The sequence below is a fragment of the Sander vitreus genome, chromosome 18 (genome assembly GCF_031162955.1).
Source record: "Sander vitreus isolate 19-12246 chromosome 18, sanVit1, whole genome shotgun sequence".
In the NCBI taxonomy this organism is placed as follows: domain Eukaryota; kingdom Metazoa; phylum Chordata; class Actinopteri; order Perciformes; family Percidae; genus Sander; species Sander vitreus.
In genome coordinates, this window is record NC_135872.1 from 27,993,092 (window position 1) to 28,014,093 (window position 21,002).

The window sequence follows — 21,002 nt, forward strand, 5'->3', positions numbered from 1 at the left end:
TACCCTGCAGAGATCTGAGGAGCAGTTAACATAGTCTTCAGAAATCAGGAAGGTGACGGACATCCGGGCAAAAAGAGGGACATCCGGCAGAATTTCTGGCGGCAACGGAGCAATCCCGAAAGTAGAACGTTGTGGTATAGACTAGGCTAAATACAACCAGCAACTGCCTCTCGGATTTGATCTTTCTATGGGATTATGGGTTCACGTTACAGCGCTTTACTTAGTTTAAATTACTTCTATTTCAGGTATATAATACAGTATATGATCTACTGGTGAAGTAGCATTGATCACTTTGAGGGGGGTGATACATTTTGTCCTCACTGGGGATACAAATAATTCAGCCGAGACAGAGATATAGGCTATAGAGCAGAAAGGGGGAAATCCCACGCACCCCCCCGACAAATCGCACCCTGTAGCTAACAATGGCTAACCTGGATAGAGCTAACCCCACAGTGAAAAATCCGGCTTGTAAATGGAACGCATTCAACCCGTGTGCTGTCATTCCAAGCCCCGGCTTCCGAGTTCCGAGGTAAATGGAACGCACGCTAACGTGTAACAAGAGAAAATCTGAAATGTGTAACTTCCTGGTTTACCTGGAGCTCCACCAATAAACACCGGCTTCCCGGTATCTGTAGAGCTGGGGTTCAGAGGTCCCACCACATGGTTGACCTCAGAGTCCACATCAAGCTGGACAACATTGGCATCCCGGATCACTAAGATCAAGCAGAAGAGAGTGCATCAGTTTAGCCAAAAAAACTCGACACAATCCCTGATCCAACTGTAAAGACTGTTTTTATTAGGGCTGCACCATATGAGGAAAATATGCAATGTGCGATAACGTTGTTGAATATCGCGATGACGGTATAACTTGCAATAAATAAACAGATATTAAAGTGTTCAGGAACTAATTAAACATTGAATTGAGTATAAAAGGCACCACTATAAAAAAAGAATGACATTTGCATTTTAATTTTAAAGTGTAGTTTTCTACTGATATTTTCTTTCAACTAACACACAAGTGCTCCTTTCTTTCGCGACGTCGCAGCCTTTCACAATGTGTTTATTGCGCCAGTTGATGACGATGAAAAAACGATATATTGTGCAGCCCTAGCTTTTATAGTGAAACCAAAGCACATGGTGAGTCTTTTATTATTTCTATCCCTTTTATGAAAAGTAGCTATATCTATTTCATTATTTCTTTTAATGGCTTTTAAACCTCTCACCTGTGATTCTGTGCCAGTTGCCAGCACACAGACCCTGTATCGGCAACACCTTGGTGAAGAACTCATGAGACCCGTCGTTCACAACAACCACCACCTGGAAACACACAGAGACACTGTGTCCATACTTTTTAACGCAAGATACATATTCAATTAACAATATCTGCCCTAAATGCAGCGGTGGAATGGAACTATGTACATTTCCTCAAGTACTGTACTTAAGTACAAGTACAAATGTGAGGTACTTTCCTAAGACTATGAGTCTTTCCTTTAATTCCACTTTACTTCTACTCCGCTCAGTGGCGGTTCTACATTGAATTACACCCAGGGCGAGACCCCCTTAGAGCGCCCCCCCCCAAAAAAAAAAAAAAAAAAAAAAAAAAACACTAAATTTTGCAAAATTACTATATTATAGTGTATATTTCTTTTAAGTTCTGATAACTTATACTGTCATATTTTGTGCAGAATTGTGTTCATTGTCTTTTGAAAATGTTGGAGGTGGAGATTGTGCAACTTAAAAAGTGTTTCCTATTGTAATAGTTCAATAACTGGATTCTCTAAGTGTGTTTTTCAAATGTTCTAATGAAAGATTTGTGCAATTGAGAAATATAATTTTCTCTTTCACTTATGTTGTTAGAATATATATATATATATATATATATATATATATATATATATATATATATATATATATATATAAATAAATTGCCAAAAATATATACAATCAGATATATAAAAATTTTAACAATAGCAGAGAGCAACAATAATATAAAATATTAAGAATAATATACAAATAAAATATATAATAAATAGGCCTATTCTAAATAGCACAAATCCTTCATCACACAAATATGAAAACACACTAAAGAGACTCTAACTGTTACACTATAGCACTGAGAACAGAAAACACAAACTAAAACTAAAACCTGACCTTTCTGGCCTTCCTTGATACAAAATCATCAATGATGTTACTGTATGAAATCTGCTCCCCTATTGGATGCTCACGGGCGCACGCCCTTTAAAGTCACAAAATGTTTGCATTTCAGACGGCCGACACGAACACACACGCCTATCAACTTGATAATAAAGCCGTAAAGTAGGCAAGGCTCTTTCAACTCAGGATAGGATTGGAGATGAAAAGTTGAACTGACACATAACCGCGATCAGCTTCGTGGGGGCTCAGTATTAGCGGGGCACCAACGGTATCGGCGCCTATGCCCAGCAACCCGTTCAACCCAGAGGTGAACAACAACACTGTCGGCGTGTCCACATGATACAAGATTTTTGCACCCAAAACATATAGTTTATAGAATCTGATGTTTGATTCTAAAGTAAACTAGCCAACAATATAACGACTACAAGTCAGCTGAGAGGATCAGACCATTAAACACACAGCTGGTTGGATCCTTTACACTTTCTACAATGGGAGGAGAGTTCTGAATTGAGTACTTTTACATTTTTCTGATTATACTTACATATTTTTACTGAAGTAACATTTTCAATGCAGGATTTTTACTTGTAACAGAGTATTTTTTACAGTGTGGTATAAGTACTTTTAATTAAGTAACGGATCTGCATACTTTTTATGTGTATGTTATTTTAATGTGTATAGTTTTCTGGATTACTGTGCTAAGGACTTACCTCTCCGTGGTGAATGTACATAGTGAAATAGCCCTCTGCCGTGCGCACATGCAGTAGCACCCCAGATGCCACACGGGGGCGCACCTCCATCACTAGCTCAAACCTTAGCCCGAGGTCAAATGTTTCATCTGAAGGAGAGAGAGAGAGAGAGAGAGAGAGAGAGAGAGAGAGAGAGAGAGAGAGAGAGAGAGAGAGAGAGATGAAGTGAATTCTGGGTAACCTCTTCCACTCTGGACCTCACGTCTCTGCCATATGAATCAGCCATGTTGCTCTGTGGTGCGTGCACATGTGAAATGACTCTACTCGTTCGACAGCTGCAGCTCAGGTCCCAAGCCCCCCCCCCATCCTCTGCGCTCCCCCGTCAGCATAGACACAATTTCACCACAGTTGCACTGAGGGTATCATGTTCCATCACCCAACCAAACTCTCCCCATGCACATGGGGTGGTGAAAGACCAGAGGGGGCTTGTGAGTTTTCCAAAAGGAAATCTAATGTAATATAACAGATGTTCAGTTTGAAACCAGTTGCAGATCCTGCTCATCGCATGTGGTGTTACATTTGGGGAAAAAAGGGCCGCGCAAAATCAACACCGGACAAACTTTGCGTTTAGTCACACTTTGCCAGACCTTCCTCCACAGCGCTGCGGAGGAGGGTCTGGCTAGTCCACACAGCATTCCGGGATGGGAGAAAAACGGGCTCTGGTTTATAGACATTTCTTTAAACCAATCACAATCGTCTTGGGCGGCGCTAAGCGCCAGACGGAGCCACGGTGCCTCTGCAAAATAGTCTCAGGAAGGAACTTGTTTTGGCGGAACGTGTGTACGTTCAAAGGTTGTTTTAGTCGTGCAACAGAAAACTCAGATTGGACAGATAGTCTAGCTAGCTGTCTGGATTTACCCTGCAGAGATCTGAGGAACAGTTATCGCAGTTTAAAATTCCAACACAAAGAAAACGGAAGGAAACGAAGAACGAAAAGAATATCTGGCGGACTTTCCAGCGGCTATGGAGACATTGTCGTGGATATAGACTAACAAAATGTAGATTTCCTGTGTCTTTTGTTTTTCATTGAAAAAAAGGTTACTACAAATGTACCCAGCACGACATATCCTCCTTCCTCTGAGAAGTATGTTCCCGCCTCAGAGAGTCCCTCGAAGCACGGAGTGACCCCAAAAGTCTCGGCCACGGAGGACAGCCACTGCCCGTCGAGCTGAAGGTTCTTCAGACAGCCGGTAAAGCTGTATGCAGAGTTTCTCTAAAGGGACACACATGGAGACGCGTATCACAAGGTTAAATGTTATGTAGTACGTCATGTAGCCTAACTTAAAAAATAGGGTAACACTTTACTTGAAGGTATCTACATAAGAGTGACATGACGCCCAATGGTGTTTTTTGCCTCAAACGTCGCCTTCCAGGCAGCTCACCCTAACCTCAACCCTAAACATAACCATTGCCGCGCTGCCTGGATGGAGACGTTGGGGGCAAAAAACACCAAACACCTGACATGACACTGTCATGACACACGTATGTAGATACCTTCAAGTAAAGTGTTACCAAAAATAGTTACATGAGACCATTTTGGACTCTTTCTAGGTGGAGTGAAAACCAGTCATCCTCAACATGTGTTGTGTTCTAGTTTCAGAATGAAAAACACAGGCTGTCCGACAACTATGACTGCACACCTTATTCTGTCAGATGTGATGTGTGTTCGATCTCTGCCGCCTGCCTCCGTGTCGTGTCTTGTATGTTCTTTCAACGTGGCCTCTGTGACTGTTCTCTTTTCCCTTGTCTCCTCTGTACTGTTTTTATTGCATGACTTTGCCATCATCTGTGCTTGCTCCAATTGTGTGCCACATGTTTGTATGTCTTTTGGTTAGGCCTGCTGTCATTATAAATGTAATGTCATTTAGTCACTTTATTCACATTTTTTAACCATTGTATTTTAGGATGCCTATTAACAACTGGCCAGGGACTACAGCTGGAAAGTATGTAAGCTGTAGAAGCTAAAGCTGCTCCTTTTACAGTGCAGGTAAATAAAGGGGACTGTCCATAACATTATAAACTACTAAACTAAATAGGATGCAGGCTCCGCATTATGTTTTTTTTCTTTGGCAATTATCAGGTTTTTTTTACAAATGCTGCCCAAGTTTGGGCTGAGCCCTAAATGTTTACGTCTGCGCCTCTGCTGGGAACAGCGCTCTCGGCTGTCTGCTGGGATGACCATATAAAGCTCCGGAAGACACCAAAGGGTCATACATGACAGAGATTTGTCAGAGGTTACTCTTTCATTCAGCTTTAAACCCATACCTGAATATTCTTTTGGGCTCTCTCTGGAGGAACTCCTCCGACGTAGAGAGGACTGCTGACGTGCCAGGAGACGTTGCTTCTTTGAGCTCTGTCTTCCAGCACTGTGAGCCCATCAATTATTAACCGGCCCATACTCCCGTCACGGATAAATATAACCTTCAGCGGGAGAAGAGAGGAGGTCGTCACTGCAGAAATTGTTTACACATAACAAAACCGGCATCCACCCATGCATACATACAGTACAGTACTGACGGATGGAAAAAGTTCATGAACTTACATTGTGCCATGCGCCGTCATTGTACTTCTCCTCGCTCTTGATTTTGACTCTTTGGTCTGCTACGTTGAAGGTGTATACGAGCTTCCCATTGGCCAGGAAGAGAGCCATGAAGTTGTCCTCTTGGACATCCGATACATAAAAGATGAGGCCAAAGGATGAGTGGGTCTTCAGGGACAAGGAAAAGTGGGACCTGGGAGGTGGTAGGGACATTAAGTCATTCATGCAGACACAAAGAAACCCTTGAAAGAGTTATGGAATAGACTTTGGAGCTGCAAAGATGAATCAAATAATCGATAAGTAAAATGTACCAAACCAAAGTATTTTGATGATCCATTAATCGGTTTGAGTAATTTTATGAGAAAAAAAGGAAAACAATTCTCTAATTCAAGCTCCTTAAACGCAGTGGTGGAATGTAACTTGCATTTACTCCAGTACTGTATGTACTGTAAGTACAAATTGGAGTTACTTGTACTTTATTTGTACTTTTTACTCCACTACATTCATCTGTACTACTTACTTTACACATTATGATTTTTGCACTAATCACAACAAAAATATGTTTTATTATAAATTAAACTACTTAACAATAAAACGGCCTACAAGTCCAGCTGAAATGATTAGATGATTAAACAGTTGATTGACAGAACTGTTTGGATTGTTTCCAGTTTCTACAATGGGAGGATTTTTCTGCATGGAGTACTTTTACTTTTAATACTTTAAGTACATTTTCCTGACGATCCTTACATACTTTCACTAAAGTAACATTTTCAATGCAGGACTTTTATTTGTAACAGAGTATTTCTACAGTTTGGTATTACTTTTACTGAAGTAAAGGATCCTGAATACTTCTTCAACCACTGCTTACTGTAAATGTGAATATTTTAGTTTCTTTACTCCCTTATGACAGTAAACTGAATATCTTTGAGTTGTAGACAAAACAAGACATTTGAGAACGTCATTTTAGGCTTTGGGAATAATCGACAGATTAGTCGACAATGAAAATAATCCTTAGTTGCAGCCAGGGTCCAAAATTAGCACCATCTACTTGCCAAATGCTGGTAAAATATGCAAGTGGCTGGTAGATTTGCTTCAATAACCAACCAAAAAACAATAGTAATCTATTGGGTGGTAAAATTTTAACATTCACTAGCCATTTGGCTGGTGGACGATAAAAGTTCATTTTGGACCCTGCTTGAAGCCCTAATAGACTTAACCTTGAGGTCCCTTGTAAAGGGTTCTTTGCTTGACATACCTCTCAGAGAGGGAGTCGGGAAGGTCTGTGTAGTGCTGCCTGCTGTTGGCGATGCCACCGTAGTGGAAGGCTTGGCGGGTTGCTCTGGGACTTGAGGAGAGGTAGCAGGGCTTGATGTTCAGCTCTGATGGCTCCTGGTCATCACTCTTCAGTTCCATCAGGCCCAGAGGGAGGCTGCCGACCTATGAGAGCGTTTTTTTTTTTAAAGATTATTTTTTGGGGGCCTTTTTAGGCCTGCATCAAAGGGCCACTGGTCGGAGTCGAACACGCGGCCACTGCGTCAAGGAGTAAACCTCTACATATGTGCCTGCTCTACCAACTGAGCTAACCCAGCCACTATAAGAGCGTTTTTATTGAACGTCAGGCTGAGGCAGATCATCGCAACCAACAAACCTGTACACATTAATGAAGTGTGTGTGTGCGTGTGTGTGTGTGTGTGTATGTGTGTGTGTGTGTGTTGGGAAAATTGTATATTCTGATGTTTTGTACTTCACTTGCATTGAATATTTATTGTTTTACCTATCTGCCCAACGACTACGGGCGGGAAATAGCAATTGTACAACAACTTGGTGCAATGCATCTCTCCTTGTTCTTATACAAGGTTAATGTTTAATTGTGCATTGTCCCTGTTTAAATAAAATGACATTACATTACATTACATGAAGAAGGAAAGATCCCCCTAAAGCCAGTGTTCTCTGCACTCTTTTCAGTTTACCTTCTGTGATTGGCTCTGTTTGGCTCTGGATGTGTGTTCCCTGTGCCTTGACATCAGAGCAGCAGGGGGGCGCTGGACTGGACAGTCCTGCAGGGAGGTCTGGACCTTCTCAGTGTATCGCTGGAAGTCCTCAGGCTCAATGTCCCGGTCCTGTCTACAGAAATACAGGAAGAGTGCTTAGCATGTGAGAGCTGCAGATACAGCACAATTGCATGTCTCCATAGCAACAAACTCCATGTCCTTAACTAGGGGAGACCGGGCGTAATTGTAACATGGGTCAATTGTAAGTTAACACATCCAATTACTCCAATCAGGAACACATTTCGAATGACCTGATTCACTCTGCACATGCTGTGTTTAGTCCCTACTACACATGTGAAGAAGCAGCACCCTGTGACAGACACTGCACATTTTAGAAGGAAAAAAATAATTTTTAGGTAGAAAAGTATTTTTTTTAACCTAATTTATTTTTGATTTGATTTAATTCCAGCTTTGTAGTTAAACTCAACAAACTTAAATTATGTTTATTGTGTGTCTATATGGATATCTTTCATGCAGGTTGTTAGTGCTAATGTTTTTAGCTGTTAGCTGTAAATTAAGCTAGTTCATGGCGACAATAGTCTGGGAAATTTAACTCCTTGTGTTTGAGAGTAGTCTATATCCTCGACGTTAAACTTCTGGGATTGCTCTGTCGCCACATGTTCTGATTAATTTGATGGAGTGAGAAAACACAGTGAGAGGGTCAAAGTTTAAGATAAAAACACGGACAAAACCCCAAAACAAGTTCAGGTCTATTTTAATGTACACAGCGTGTAGACCTGATTGACAGGGTGGTGTGTAGCCACGCCCCCAAAGCATCTCCTGCTTTATGGTCAATTTTAACATAAATGGGACCATAATTAACAAAATGAGCATCATGCTGTATTGAAGAAGACTCGAAAGTAGCAATTGAGGCCATAAACTCATTATGAAAATGTTTATTAAGGTAATAAATCAAGTGAGAAGTAGAGTCATTTTCCCATAGACTTCTATAGAAATGGACTTCTTTTTGGAGCCAGTGGAGTCGCCCCCTGCTGGAAATTAGATAGAGTGCAGGTTTAAGGCACTTCCGCATTGGCTTCACTTTTCAGACATGGAAGCTTTGTCGAGTATTTTTACAGTCTACAGTTCAGACCAAAGATCTGCGACAAGACGAGTTGAAACTTTCAGCTACTAGCAACGCGTTCTAAAATCAGAATCAGTTTTATTGGCCACTTGTAAAACCTGTGAGGAGACGAGACGGTGTATCATCTCCAAAGCAACGACTCTTTGTACTTCCGTCCTAACTTCTGACTTCCAGGCTTTTTGTAGCTAAATATATCATTTTTTGCATCTAAATATGAATGTGGATAACGTTAGTGATAGTGAGATGGTTGCTATAGTTACATTTCTAGAGATGAATCGGCGAAAAAGTGTTCTTTTTTCTCTGATTCACGGCTTTGTCCGAGGCGCTCCCTCTCTTCAGTCACTCTCTAGCTCGCTCCACCGTACGTGCTCGCGGGCGCACGTTGAGCCTACGTTAACAGTTTGTAACAGAAATAAAATGGATGATGGATCATTTTATTGTAGCTGGCTTTACTAGATGACTTCTCTATTGGCTGTTGAAACAGGAGATGTCTCTTATGTTCTAAAATCAGCCTCTGGAGACTCGACCAGCTGACTTCTCTATTGGCTGTTGAAACAGGAGACGTCTCTTACGTTCTAAAATCAGCCTCTGGAGACTCCACCAGCTGACTTCTCTATTGGCTGTTGAAACGCTGACGTCTCTTACGTTCTAAAACCAGCCTCTGGAGACTCGACCAGCTGACTTCTCTATTGGCTGTAGAAACAGGAGACGTCTCTTACGTTCTAAAACCAGCCTCTGGAGACTCCACCAGCTGACTTCTCTATTGGCTGTTGAAACGCTGACGTCTCTTACGTTCTAAAACCAGCCTCTGGAGACTCGACCAGCTGACTTCTCTATTGGCTGTTGAAACGCTGACGTCTCTTATGTTCTAAAACCAGCCTCTGGAGACTCGACCAGCTGACTTCTCTATTGGCTGTTGAAACAGGAGACGTCTCTTACGTTCTAAAACCAGCCTCTGGAGATTCGACCAGCTGACTTCTCTATTGGCTGTTGAAACAGGAGACGTCTCTTACGTTCTAAAACCAGCCTCTGGAGATTCGACCAGCTGACTTCTCTATTGGCTGTTGAAACAGGAGACGTCTCTTACATTCTAAAACCAGCCTCTGGAGACTCCACCAGCTGATTTCTCTATTGGCTGTCTTTTGTCTCGTCGCCAATCTTTGGTCTGAACTGGGCTTAAGAGTAATACCTGTAGTATAAATGAGTTGCATCCCTTACTCTAGGCTGTAGTGTTTAGTGGTGATTTACCTGTTGATGTAGGCGTAGCTGATGCAGCCTGTGAAGTTCTTGAAGCTGCTGCTTGGAGACCCTCCGTAGTAGAAGGTCTTCACAGCAGGACCTGATGAGGATCGGTTGGCAGATGACGGACGTTTCTTCTCCTGCTTGTCTTTGTCGTCCACCAACAGTGAATACCTGGTGTACAGTTCAACCAGTCGGTCATTACATTGTGATACTTAGCGTTTTCTAACTGCATATTTATTGTACACACCACCCCACATATCATACTATCTGTTGTTGTTTTGGCTGTCTATCTGCAAATAATTTCAAATATGTATCAACAATACCAAACACCTTTCACAAGGTGTACCTGAACAGATAGCTGCTCAGTCAATGTAGACGTTGCTATATTTGGCACTGATTTAGATTTCTGAGATCAGCATTTGATGATTATTGGATTCTAGGGATACAGGCAGTGGCGGTTTTTGGCACGGGCGAACCGGGCAGCCGCCAGGGCGCCATTTTTTCATGACACATGGGCACTTAAAAAAACTGGCTGTAACAGAATCATGCGGTCACATTTGTGCTGGTTCACTGGATGGGTGTGGCCATCCTGATGAGAGCGTAGTATTACTATTTTGCCACCAAATCAAATGAAATACTATGGTGGTGGAGTTTTTACTACTCAGATATTTGTAAGAGCTGTTAAAAATGTCTGGAAGCTGAAAGACTTCTGTTAAACTATTGAGAGATTCATGATATTAGTAGTCTATATCGACATTTCATTTATGGGATAGTTCCAGTGCCGCCAAAGGTTCCGCTGGATGTCCCTTACTTTCGGCCAGATGTCCATCACCTTCCTCTTTCTTCGTGTTAGTGTTTTTTAGCTCCTCAGATCTCTGCAGGGTAAATCCAGACAGCTAGCTAGACTATCTGTACAATCTGAGTTTTCTGTTTCACGACTAAAACTACTTTTGCACGTACACATGTTCCACCAAAACAAGTTCCTTCCGGAGGCTATTTTGCAGAGGCATCGTTGCTTCATCCTTAAACTCAGAATTCTGACTTCTAAAAAAAAAAAGTAATTGTCTGCGTCCAAAATTCCATACTAAAATGCTATTTAGTAGGCTAAAACAGTATGTGAGATTTTTTTAGTATGTCTGAGACCGTTAGCAACGTTCATAACAGGCAAACGGACAGAAACAAAGGAGCTCTGTAAAGTCAGCAACACTCTAATTTACATTTCTACATATTTAAACAACTGTTGGTGTAGTTATTCACCTCTTTCAGTCATTTAAGCGTTATCTGGCAATGCCGCTAGATTGGAGGTCGGCAGGGGTTACCATGGTTGCGTAACTTCAACGGCAAGAAGGCTCTCAGGAAGTGACGTTGGAAATTACAGCTCAGTGCGTCCGAAAAGTTTCACACTACTGTTTCTTTAAACAAAAGTATGTTGAGCAGTTGATAGTATACATATTGAGTATGTGGTGCTGAGTATGTGATTCATACGCAACCTTTGTTCTGAGTTTAATCTCAGAATTCTGACTTTAAACTCTTCCGTAGAAGTCTAACGTAATACAGTTGAGAGTAAACAGGATGTAGAGATCACAGTTGTGCATGAGAGCCATTAGTTGGCAGGACTATGTGAAGCTGAATACTGTACTTACTTCTGACTGTTTACTGTGGCCACAAAGAAGTGCGTCCTTCCGTCGTTGTATTGTTTCTTGTGTGATTTAACTCGTGTGCCTCTGGAGTTCATCACCACGGCTCCATTCTCCAGGGAGATGCTGAACTCATCAGACTGAAGTGGGAGAAAACAAGGTCATACCTTTTACATAGCAGCACAACAACAGATGATTACAAAAACATACAAGATCAGTTCTTGAGTTGTCTTTTTTTTATGAATATCTGTTTTGACCCCAAATTCAGGAACACTTTATAATAATGGTACAGGAATTATCATAAATTCATGCATGACTTCATGCATGAAAAAGCATGAATTCATTCATGTAGTACTTTATGAACTATCAGTAATGTACAAGGATCAATAGTATCTCATGCATGACTCAATGCAGGAACAATATGTTAACTCTGCTGTTCGGGTCAAATCTGACCCGTTTTCAGAAATTTGGGTTTCTTTTTAACTGAATTACCCACAAATAACACAGATGGCTCCATAAAACACTCTTCACAAGTAAAATTAAGGATTCGTTTACTACTTTCATTGACTTTTCGGTGTTTTATTAAATTTTCTAGCGTTATCCTAACTAACCTTTGACAGTCTGTGATTATCCATCAACATCCTCTGATCTTAAATATTTGTCAAAATAAATCATAATTTCTGCTTTTTTAATACAAACATTTGATATAATTTCACATAAATGAGGTTTATTGACCATTAAACCCCCCCAAAAAGTGTAAAACTAGAGGTAATAAGTCAGTGTTAGTGGTGTATATAGGCTACTGGTGGTAGTCACTGGTGTCAAAAAATGAAACATGCACGCACATTAGTCTGATAGTCTGATAGTTCATGAAGTACTAAATGAGTGAATTCATGCTTTTTCATGCATGGATTCATGCTAATTCATGTACCATTATTATAAAGTGTTACCCCAAATTCTTTGAAACTGCACAAAAAACTGATTTCCCATCCAACCATTTACAATTTTGCATTATAGAACTTTCTAAAATGTGTCTTAAAAACTAAAAAATGAGTGCATACCCCGTCATTCAGATAGAACAGGAGTCCGCCGGGCTGCAGCGTTCTGAAGTTGAGTCCTCCCTCAAAGTTGTCGAAGGGTGAAATCTTTGCTGTGGATCCCAGGTAGCTCTCTCCGGTGAAATAGGCTTTACGGGACATCTGTCACAATACAAACATCTTATGTTCATCAGCTTACAGTACAGTAATCCCCCAATGGAAATATTGATTGACTCATGTGAAAGCTGTTGAACTAGAACAGCCAATTATTTTCTCTCGATTCAGACTGAAAGAGCATATTTAGATGTGTGTGTTACTGATTGTGAGACACATTTGGTATTGATTTCCAGAGGGACATACGCAGTGCATTATCACTGACAGTGTGTGAAGTGTTGGAGGGAGCACTCACAAAGGACTCCTCGGGGCAGCCGCTGCTGATGCCGATGGTGCCAGGCTCCTCCAGCAGATTGAAGTCTTTTTTCTGGAACTGGAAACCTTTCACACAGCCTTTCAGGCTGACGACAGCAGACAGCTCAGGCCTGTGGTGATACACATACTGTCACCATTGTATAGTGAAATTCTAAGCTGCACTAGACAAGGAATAGATAGTTTCCCCTAGTGTATTGCAAGCATGGTGGCCCACTGGGCCCATGTCCCCCCCCCCCACCAGGCCTAAGCCACTGGGAATTATTTTATAATATATTTTAAGACATTTTTAAAACGGTTGGAAACTTAGACTTTTAGCACTGACTTAATGTAGGGCTCTATGGAGTCGATCTTATAGCTTTTTTAAATTCTTAATTTCGCGATTCTGTGATCACAGAAACTATTGAACTCTACATTCATGCTGCCATCAGTCTGGGACTGGCCCCAGCTGGGCCCTTGTCGAAAAAAAAGAAGATACTTTCCATCAGGCTAAACAACTTTTCTGGGGGAAAACCCTGAAATCCATTCCTGATGATATTTACGTACTTTTACTTAAAGGGTAACTACCGGGTTTTTTTCAACCTATGTTCCTATGTGTCTAAGTGACTGACGGGAACGACCTTTGACATTAGTCCAGTATTAAGAGAGATCAACACAGTCTCACTCCCCACTCGTCAAATGTATGAGGCATGGTCAAGGAACCCTGGCGTTGAAGGGGGGTACCCGTCGCGTTATTTTTCGACGAGGGGGTCCGTCAGATAGACATTCATGTTAATTCCTCACCGTCAGATATCGACGAAAGAAAAAACACGCCCCCTTAACTCATAATCTGTGACAGTTTTATTATTGGTATTTTTAGCCTAATAACAGCTGTTTTAATCAACATTATTCACCAGATATTATCATGGTTTATATGTATTTCTTTTAATGTTATTATTTCGGTCTATTTCGGCCAGGGAAGCTGGTTTGCTTGTTTGTTTATTTATATTTTTTAAACTATAACGCTACATCTATCAACATTTATTTAGATGTTATCATAGTATACATTTTTTTATTTTAATAATATTATTTTGGTCTTATTACCGGTGAAATATTACAGTATACTGTAATACAGAACATTACGATATGATCTGAGCTGGGCGCATTCAAAGCTGATATCCCACAATGCAATGCGGGCATTCATTCACAGAATCGGACAGTTTTTTGGGATGGTGAACACACTGGTGTCATCAGATTTTAAAAATATAATCGTTAAATATGTGAAAATAGCTTATTACCATATTTGACAGTGCTTACAGTGGGTAAACTTTGGTGATCATATCTACATGACAGCTGAGGTCCAGAGCTTTCTATAACAGCTGGTCCTATGTGTGTAGTACCTTCTATAACAGCTGGTCCTATGTGTGTAGTACCTCTATAACAGCTGGTCCTATGTGTGTAGCACCTTCTGTAACAGCTGGTCCTATGTGTGTAGTACCTTCTATAACAGCTGGTCCTATGTGTGGAGCACCTTCTGTAACAGCTGGTCCTATGTGTGTAGCACCTTCTGTAACAGCTGGTCCTATGTGTGTAGCACCTTCTGTAACAGCTGATCCTATGTGTGTAGTACCTTCTGTAACAGCTGGTCCTATGTGTGGAGCACCTTCTGTAACAGCTGGTCCTATGTGTGTAGCACCTTCTGTAACAGCTGGTCCTATGTGTGTAGCACCTTCTGTAACAGCTGGTCCTATGTGTGTAGCACCTTCTGTAACAGCTGGTCCTATGTGTGTAGCACCTTCTGTAACAGCTGGTCCTATGTGTGGAGCACCTTCTGTAACAGCTGGTCCTATGTGTGGAGCACCTTCTGTAACAGCTGGTCCTATGTGTGGAGCACCTTCTGTAACAGCTGATCCTATGTGTGTAGTACCTTCTGTAACAGCTGGTCCTATGTGTGTAGTACCTTCTGTAACAGCTGGTCCTATGTGTGTAGTACCTTCTGTAACAGCTGGTCCTATGTGTGTAGTACCTTCTGTAACAGCTGGTCCTATGTGTGTAGTACCTTCTGTAACAGCTGGTCCTATGTGTGTAGTACCTTCTGTAACAGCTGGTCCTATGTGTGTAGTACCTTCTATAACAGCTGGTCCTATGTGTGGAGCACCTTCTGTAACAGCTGGTCCTATGTGTGTAGCACCTTCTGTAACAGCTGGTCCTATGTGTGTAGCACCTTCTGTAACAGCTGGTCCTATGTGTGTAGTACCTTCTGTAACAGCTGATCCTATGTGTGTAGTACCTTCTGTAACAGCTGGTCCTATGTGTGTAGTACCTTCTGTAACAGCTGGTCCTATGTGTGTAGTACCTTCTGTAACAGCTGGTCCTATGTGTGTAGTACCTTCTGTAACAGCTGGTCCTATGTGTGGAGCACCTTCTAGAACAGCTGGTCCTATGTGTGTAGCACCTTCTATAACAGCTGGTCCTATGTGTGTAGCACCTTCTAGAACAGCTGGTCCTATGTGTGTAGTACCTTCTGTAACAGCTGGTCCTATGTGTGGAGTACCTTCTGTAACAGCTGGTCCTATGTGTGGAGCACCTTCTGTAACAGCTGGTCCTATGTGTGTAGTACCTTCTATAACAGCTGGTCCTATGTGTGGAGCACCTTCTAGAACAGCTGGTCCTATGTGTGTAGTACCTTCTGTAACAGCTGGTCCTATGTGTGAGCACCTTCTATAACAGCTGGTCCTATGTGTGTAGTACCTTCTGTAACAGCTGGTCCTATGTGTGTAGTACCTCTGCAACAGCTGGTCCTATGTGTGGAGCACCTTCTGTAACAGCTGGTCCTATGTGTGGAGCACCTTCTGTAACAGCTGGTCCTATGTGTGTAGTACCTTCTATAACAGCTGGTCCTATGTGTGTAGCACCTTCTGTAACAGCTGGTCCTATGTGTGTAGTACCTTCTGTAACAGCTGGTCCTATGTGTGTAGTACCTTCTATAACAGCTGGTCCTATGTGTGTAGTACCTTCTGTTGCTAAATGACAAGCCTTCAAAGATGGACTGGGTTCAAGGTTCAGAGGTCAATATTTCAAAGCAGGAGTAACGTATCCTCTTCAGACTGACATATGTTACTGTCCAGGTTGAGACCTTTCCAACGATGTGTTTGCTATAGTCCTACGACAACGTTTTCATTTTTACACATCATGGAGACCATGTTGCAGGTGATACTTTATTGTTCCCAGAGGGATATCTGCCTTGAGTTCAAATGCTTCACACATAACACTTGGCATATTGTTTTATCATACAGATGATGACTTACAATAAAAAAACAACATAAACAAAGTGATGTGTAGCCAGACTGAAGCACATTATCAGCAACAATCTGTTGTTCATCTTTCACAAATAGTGACAAGAGCAACACACAACCCTATACTATATCATGAAGCTATTCCCCTGCAGCCTCAAGCAACATTATTTAAAGTTTTAATTGAGGTAGGTCCAAATTAGGCCTATAGTTTAGAAATGTTAAGTTTACCCATATCTTCTGCCAGAGGATAAGAGCTCATACTTGGCATGGAGAATAAAGATAGATCAGACCATATTATCTGTGCTTGCCTGGAGAGACTGGTTTCTATTCCTCTTCACAACCTTCATGACAGTCATATGAATATGCTCTGTAATGCAGCCTTGTATACCATAAACCCTCTGATTCACCGTGAGTGTCTGCTCTAATTGATAACACACACTTTGAACACTTTTACATGTAATAGAGTATTTTTTACAATGTGGTATTAGTACTTTTACTTAAGTAAAGGATCTGGATACTTCTTCCAACACTGCTCTGAACACTACCTGCTCAGCAGCAAACAGAGTCAGTCAGAGACTAGCTGGTGAACATAGTGGAGCATTTAGCAGCTAGAGAGACAGATATTTCCCTCTGGAGTTGGTGGAGACTAAAAAAGGGAGTAAATATAAATATTAGACATTTGTCCAACACATTAATGCTAATGTTAGGTCTGCTGGATGTTGTCATGGTTGTGGTTTTCAGTTGTAGTTTTTTCCTGTTTTGTTGTTAATTCATTCCCTGTTTCCTTGTTGTTTACAACCTCATGTGTTCCTGTATTCTCTGTTGTGTTTTACCCTGTCCCATGCTTCAGTTTCCTGTTTTACTTTGTAGGGTCTGTTTCTCCTGTGTCATGTCTTGTCTTACTTCCTGCCTTGTGTATTTTCCCGCCTCTGCGATTGTCTGCCCCGGCCTGATTTGTTCCACCTGGTCATCAGCCCTCATGTCACCTGTCCCTCGTTTTACTCTCGTTACTTTGTGTATTTAGTCTCTGTGCTTTCTTTGTCTCTTGTCGGTTCATTGTCATTCCTCCCAGTGTCATTCCCTGTGCCTTTGTGGTTATTGCTTTTCCTAGTCTTTAGTTTTCCGAATTTTTTGGGGGATTTTGCGTTGGATTCCTTTTTCCAGCTTGCCTGCCTCAGGACACCTACTGTTGTAAGCCTTTTTTTATGTTAATAAACCATCTAAACCTTTTCACTGCCTACTCGCCTCCACACTCTGCACTTTTGCGTCCAAGCCTGCTATTCCCTAGACGTGACAGATGTTTGAATGACAGCTGTTTGCTTAAATGTTTGTTAAATAAGGTGATACAATCAGTACTGTGATTACAGCTTGTTGCCCTGCCCCTAAGTGGGAGAGAAATCTATGAATGCAGCTTTAACAGCAGCGAGCAGCTGTCTCCTCCAGAGAAGTTGGACTCTTGCAAAAATGAAATACGTCGCTCTCAGCTGCCAGTTCCTTTATCAAAAATGTGGGTTTCTTGCAAAAAAAAGGTTGTTTTATTCAATTTTATAAAATTTGAAAAAAGAAGATAAAAGAACGTTGATGTTTTTGACGGAAAAAACTACAAAAACAACAAATCTACAGAAATTTCGGAAAAACATCGGGAAAAGCGAAAAGTGTCGAAGAAGATGACCAAAACAAAAATTTTGCATGGTTGACAGGAAGACGACACAAGGGTGAAAGTGTATTTAACTGACCTGGATTTGAGAATGCTGGAGGGAGCTCCACCTATGTAGATATCTGAGAAAGGCAGCGTGGTTTTTGGATTCTCCATAGATTTGACATGGCTCTTGTCCACCAGTAGGATAACCTTCTTTGACTGATGGTAGATCACTGACACCTGTACAAAACAGTTACAGTTACAGCAACACGTGACTCATTGGCGAGGGTCAAGTTGTAATTGGAGAAGAGGGAATCTACCTCATGGTATCGTGCGTCATTTATTTGCAGCTTGGGTATGTTATTCTCCAAAAGTTCTGGCCCTTTGCTGAAGCCAAAGTCGTACATTAGGCGCAGGAAGCCATTCTTTATCTCTAAAAGGAAGAATTTGTCCTGAAACAAAGAAGTTAAAATAGATTAGGGTTTGCCTGTGACATTTCAGCTAACAAAAACTTAAATATGCTTCTATGCTTCATCATTTATATTGTGTCTAAAAAAAGGAAATGTGATATTAACATGAGAGGTACTGTATATGGGTACAGTGGCGGGTCTGAGGGGGTTTGTGGCCCCCTCTGTCCCCCTTACTGTTACAAAAATAACTAACTCTTAGGTTTACATTAGTTCCATACACACACTTCATACACAAATGACATGCACACATCACATACACACACCCCATACACACATCACATACACAAACCCCCCACACACCCAACATATACTCACATATACACATCACATTCACACCCCATACACACATAACATACCATCTTTTCCAAGAGTAAATATTGCGCCTGTATTTTCACCTATGCTATTATACCTTGGAGTGGACACTTGTGTGTAAGTATATATGTATATATGTAAGTATATTGGAGTGGATACTGTTTATTTATGACTTGTCTGCTTTTTGTTTTATTTGAAATTTGAAAATAATGTGTACAAATGCTAAAAAGAAAAATAGTAATTGAAAATGTATATATTGTACTGTTAAAGAAAACTAAAGAAAACTTTGAAAAAAGGTATTTAGGTCTTTTGTGTGAGTTTAAAGATAAAGTAGTCAGACTTACCTCATTGACCATGAGGAAAAGGACACCATTGTTTGTGACAGTTCGCACTGAAATATCAAATCTGGTGACAACACCAAATTTGCCCCTCCTCTCGATATTGTTGATGAGTGCGTAGCCCGTTCCATCAAACAGGTAGCTAGCAATACGGCTCTGGGAAAATGCCAACTTGTACCTGAGAACAGAGGGAGAAATGTCATTTGATACATTTTAAACAGTCTATAGATTAAGAATGAAGGTAACATCTGGTTCAGATACATGCTTTATAAGTCAACACAAGAAAGAAGAAGGATGGGAACCAAATGGGAAAAATGGGCAACTCCATGACCCCCAGGGACCCCAAGAAGTCTTGATTGATAGCTCATTTGTAAGGGAATTTGCACCACTAAAGTATAGTATCAATTAGGGCTGAACAAATAATGAGGAAGAGGGGGTCAGGAGGGGCCCTATAAAAGGGTAATCCACTCATGCATAGTGTTCTGTACCTGGAGCACGGTGTTGACGTGATGACATCCATTTTGTGAGTCTCTTTGAAATTGTATAGACTGATCACGTCGTTGTTCAGTGAACCCAACTCGATGCAGCCCACAAAAGGTGCTAGACTCAGCGGAGGTGGAAGCTAGTACATTTACAAATACAAACGCATGTCATCATTTAGGAAAAGCTGATGATTAGATATGGATTTATTTGTGTCACGGACTGTGTAAAAGGCATTACCCTGACATCTGCTGGGACACCGCCAACAAAGAACACTATGTCTTTGGGGTCGATGTCAAACAGCGAGTTGGTGCCTGGAGCTTCGCCTTTCTGGATGAACTTCTGCTCGTCTGTGGAGCTCTGGCTGGGGATGGTCAGGAAGACTTTTCCATGTCTGCCCAGTCTGCAAGCAAAGAACACAAAGGAGCATGGGTAATCACACAATCTGGCTGACCTTTTATTTGACCCCTTTATTTTAGTTGACTGCAGTATTGACATTTAGTTCATAGTTAGGCCGACCTTACACCAAACAACTTTTCGAGCGATTCCACTGTCACAGACTATTTTCCAATGTGAGAATGAAATCAGGAGAGTCTTGCTAGAGTTGGGGCGCTCCCGTCGTCTCACTTGTTTGGTGTAAGGTGGTCATAAAACTCAGTCCGAGTCAGTCTTTTTCCCGTCTCTTCGTTCCGACAAAATCAAACGTGTTTGATGTTATCATAAGTCTTGGTAGTGAAGTTAAATCATGTGGACATTGTCAACAACAAACACTTGAGCTCCCTCCAGCAGCAAACAGGAAGCACTAAACGGCTAGAGCCAGTGTTGTTTATGGTCGTTATGGCGCCGAGCTAAGCTAAACGCTAAAGAGGGAAAGTTTCCGATTTTCAAACATTCTGAAGCGAGTCATCTAATGAGAGTTTTACCGGCGGATAAACGTGGACCTCTGGGTTCTGGAGAAGTTCATCTGCATGTACGGGAGAACAGAAAATCTGCACACTTTCCCTTAAATGACCAGTTAACACTAGCAGTAGCTAGCTAGCTTGGCTATTTTTTTCAAAAATAATCAAGTTGTAGTCTTGCAATGTGTGACCCTGCAAGATCCCCAGTCTTTAACGTTAGAGGTGAGATGATTGTCTTTAGATGTAAGATGGTGTCAGACTGCAGTCTGTTCAGAGTCTTCTAGAGTATTTTAGGCTTTACTTTAAAAAGTAATTCTTGTATAAAGTTCATGAACAGATATTACCTCTCTACTTTGATGTAGTTGAAGACTGCGGGCCATTGGCTGACAGGCTTGGAACCTAATGGGATCTCAACATCTTCCCCCCCGAGGTTGTACACGTACACCAGGTTGTCATTCTTGATAGCCAGTCCCATGTAATCCTTCCTACCCTGTGAGAGAAAACAGCAGAACAACCTCATGGTCAGTGTTCATTTTCCCATCATGGCCCCGAGTACCACTGTGGAATCAGTTTCAAAACAGGGACATGCCCTGCGTTCCAATACCCATACTAACATACTCTGTACTATGCCAAAAATATATTTAATATGTCCCAATACTAGGGATGTCCCGAT

The 21,002-nt window shown here is 41.4% G+C and overlaps 1 protein-coding gene across 1 annotated transcript in view; it reads right to left on the reverse strand.

The window, feature by feature from the left end:
• lama4 (laminin, alpha 4) overlaps nucleotides 1-21,002 on the reverse strand; it is a 58,082-nt gene that overhangs the window by 2,073 nt on the left and 35,007 nt on the right. Inside the window, exons 22-39 of the mRNA XM_078274010.1 lie at nucleotides 20,674-20,819; nucleotides 19,671-19,833; nucleotides 19,439-19,572; nucleotides 18,957-19,128; nucleotides 18,151-18,282; nucleotides 17,928-18,070; nucleotides 12,900-13,029; nucleotides 12,515-12,652; nucleotides 11,460-11,593; nucleotides 9,823-9,987; nucleotides 7,410-7,563; nucleotides 6,695-6,876; nucleotides 5,443-5,632; nucleotides 5,166-5,321; nucleotides 3,954-4,113; nucleotides 2,862-2,989; nucleotides 1,224-1,317; nucleotides 594-713 (exon numbers count right to left, since the gene is read on the reverse strand). Of these exons, the coding sequence (XP_078130136.1) occupies nucleotides 594-713; nucleotides 1,224-1,317; nucleotides 2,862-2,989; nucleotides 3,954-4,113; nucleotides 5,166-5,321; nucleotides 5,443-5,632; nucleotides 6,695-6,876; nucleotides 7,410-7,563; nucleotides 9,823-9,987; nucleotides 11,460-11,593; nucleotides 12,515-12,652; nucleotides 12,900-13,029; nucleotides 17,928-18,070; nucleotides 18,151-18,282; nucleotides 18,957-19,128; nucleotides 19,439-19,572; nucleotides 19,671-19,833; nucleotides 20,674-20,819 (2,641 nt within the window). The remainder of the gene's footprint in view (nucleotides 1-593; nucleotides 714-1,223; nucleotides 1,318-2,861; nucleotides 2,990-3,953; nucleotides 4,114-5,165; nucleotides 5,322-5,442; nucleotides 5,633-6,694; nucleotides 6,877-7,409; nucleotides 7,564-9,822; nucleotides 9,988-11,459; nucleotides 11,594-12,514; nucleotides 12,653-12,899; nucleotides 13,030-17,927; nucleotides 18,071-18,150; nucleotides 18,283-18,956; nucleotides 19,129-19,438; nucleotides 19,573-19,670; nucleotides 19,834-20,673; nucleotides 20,820-21,002) is intronic.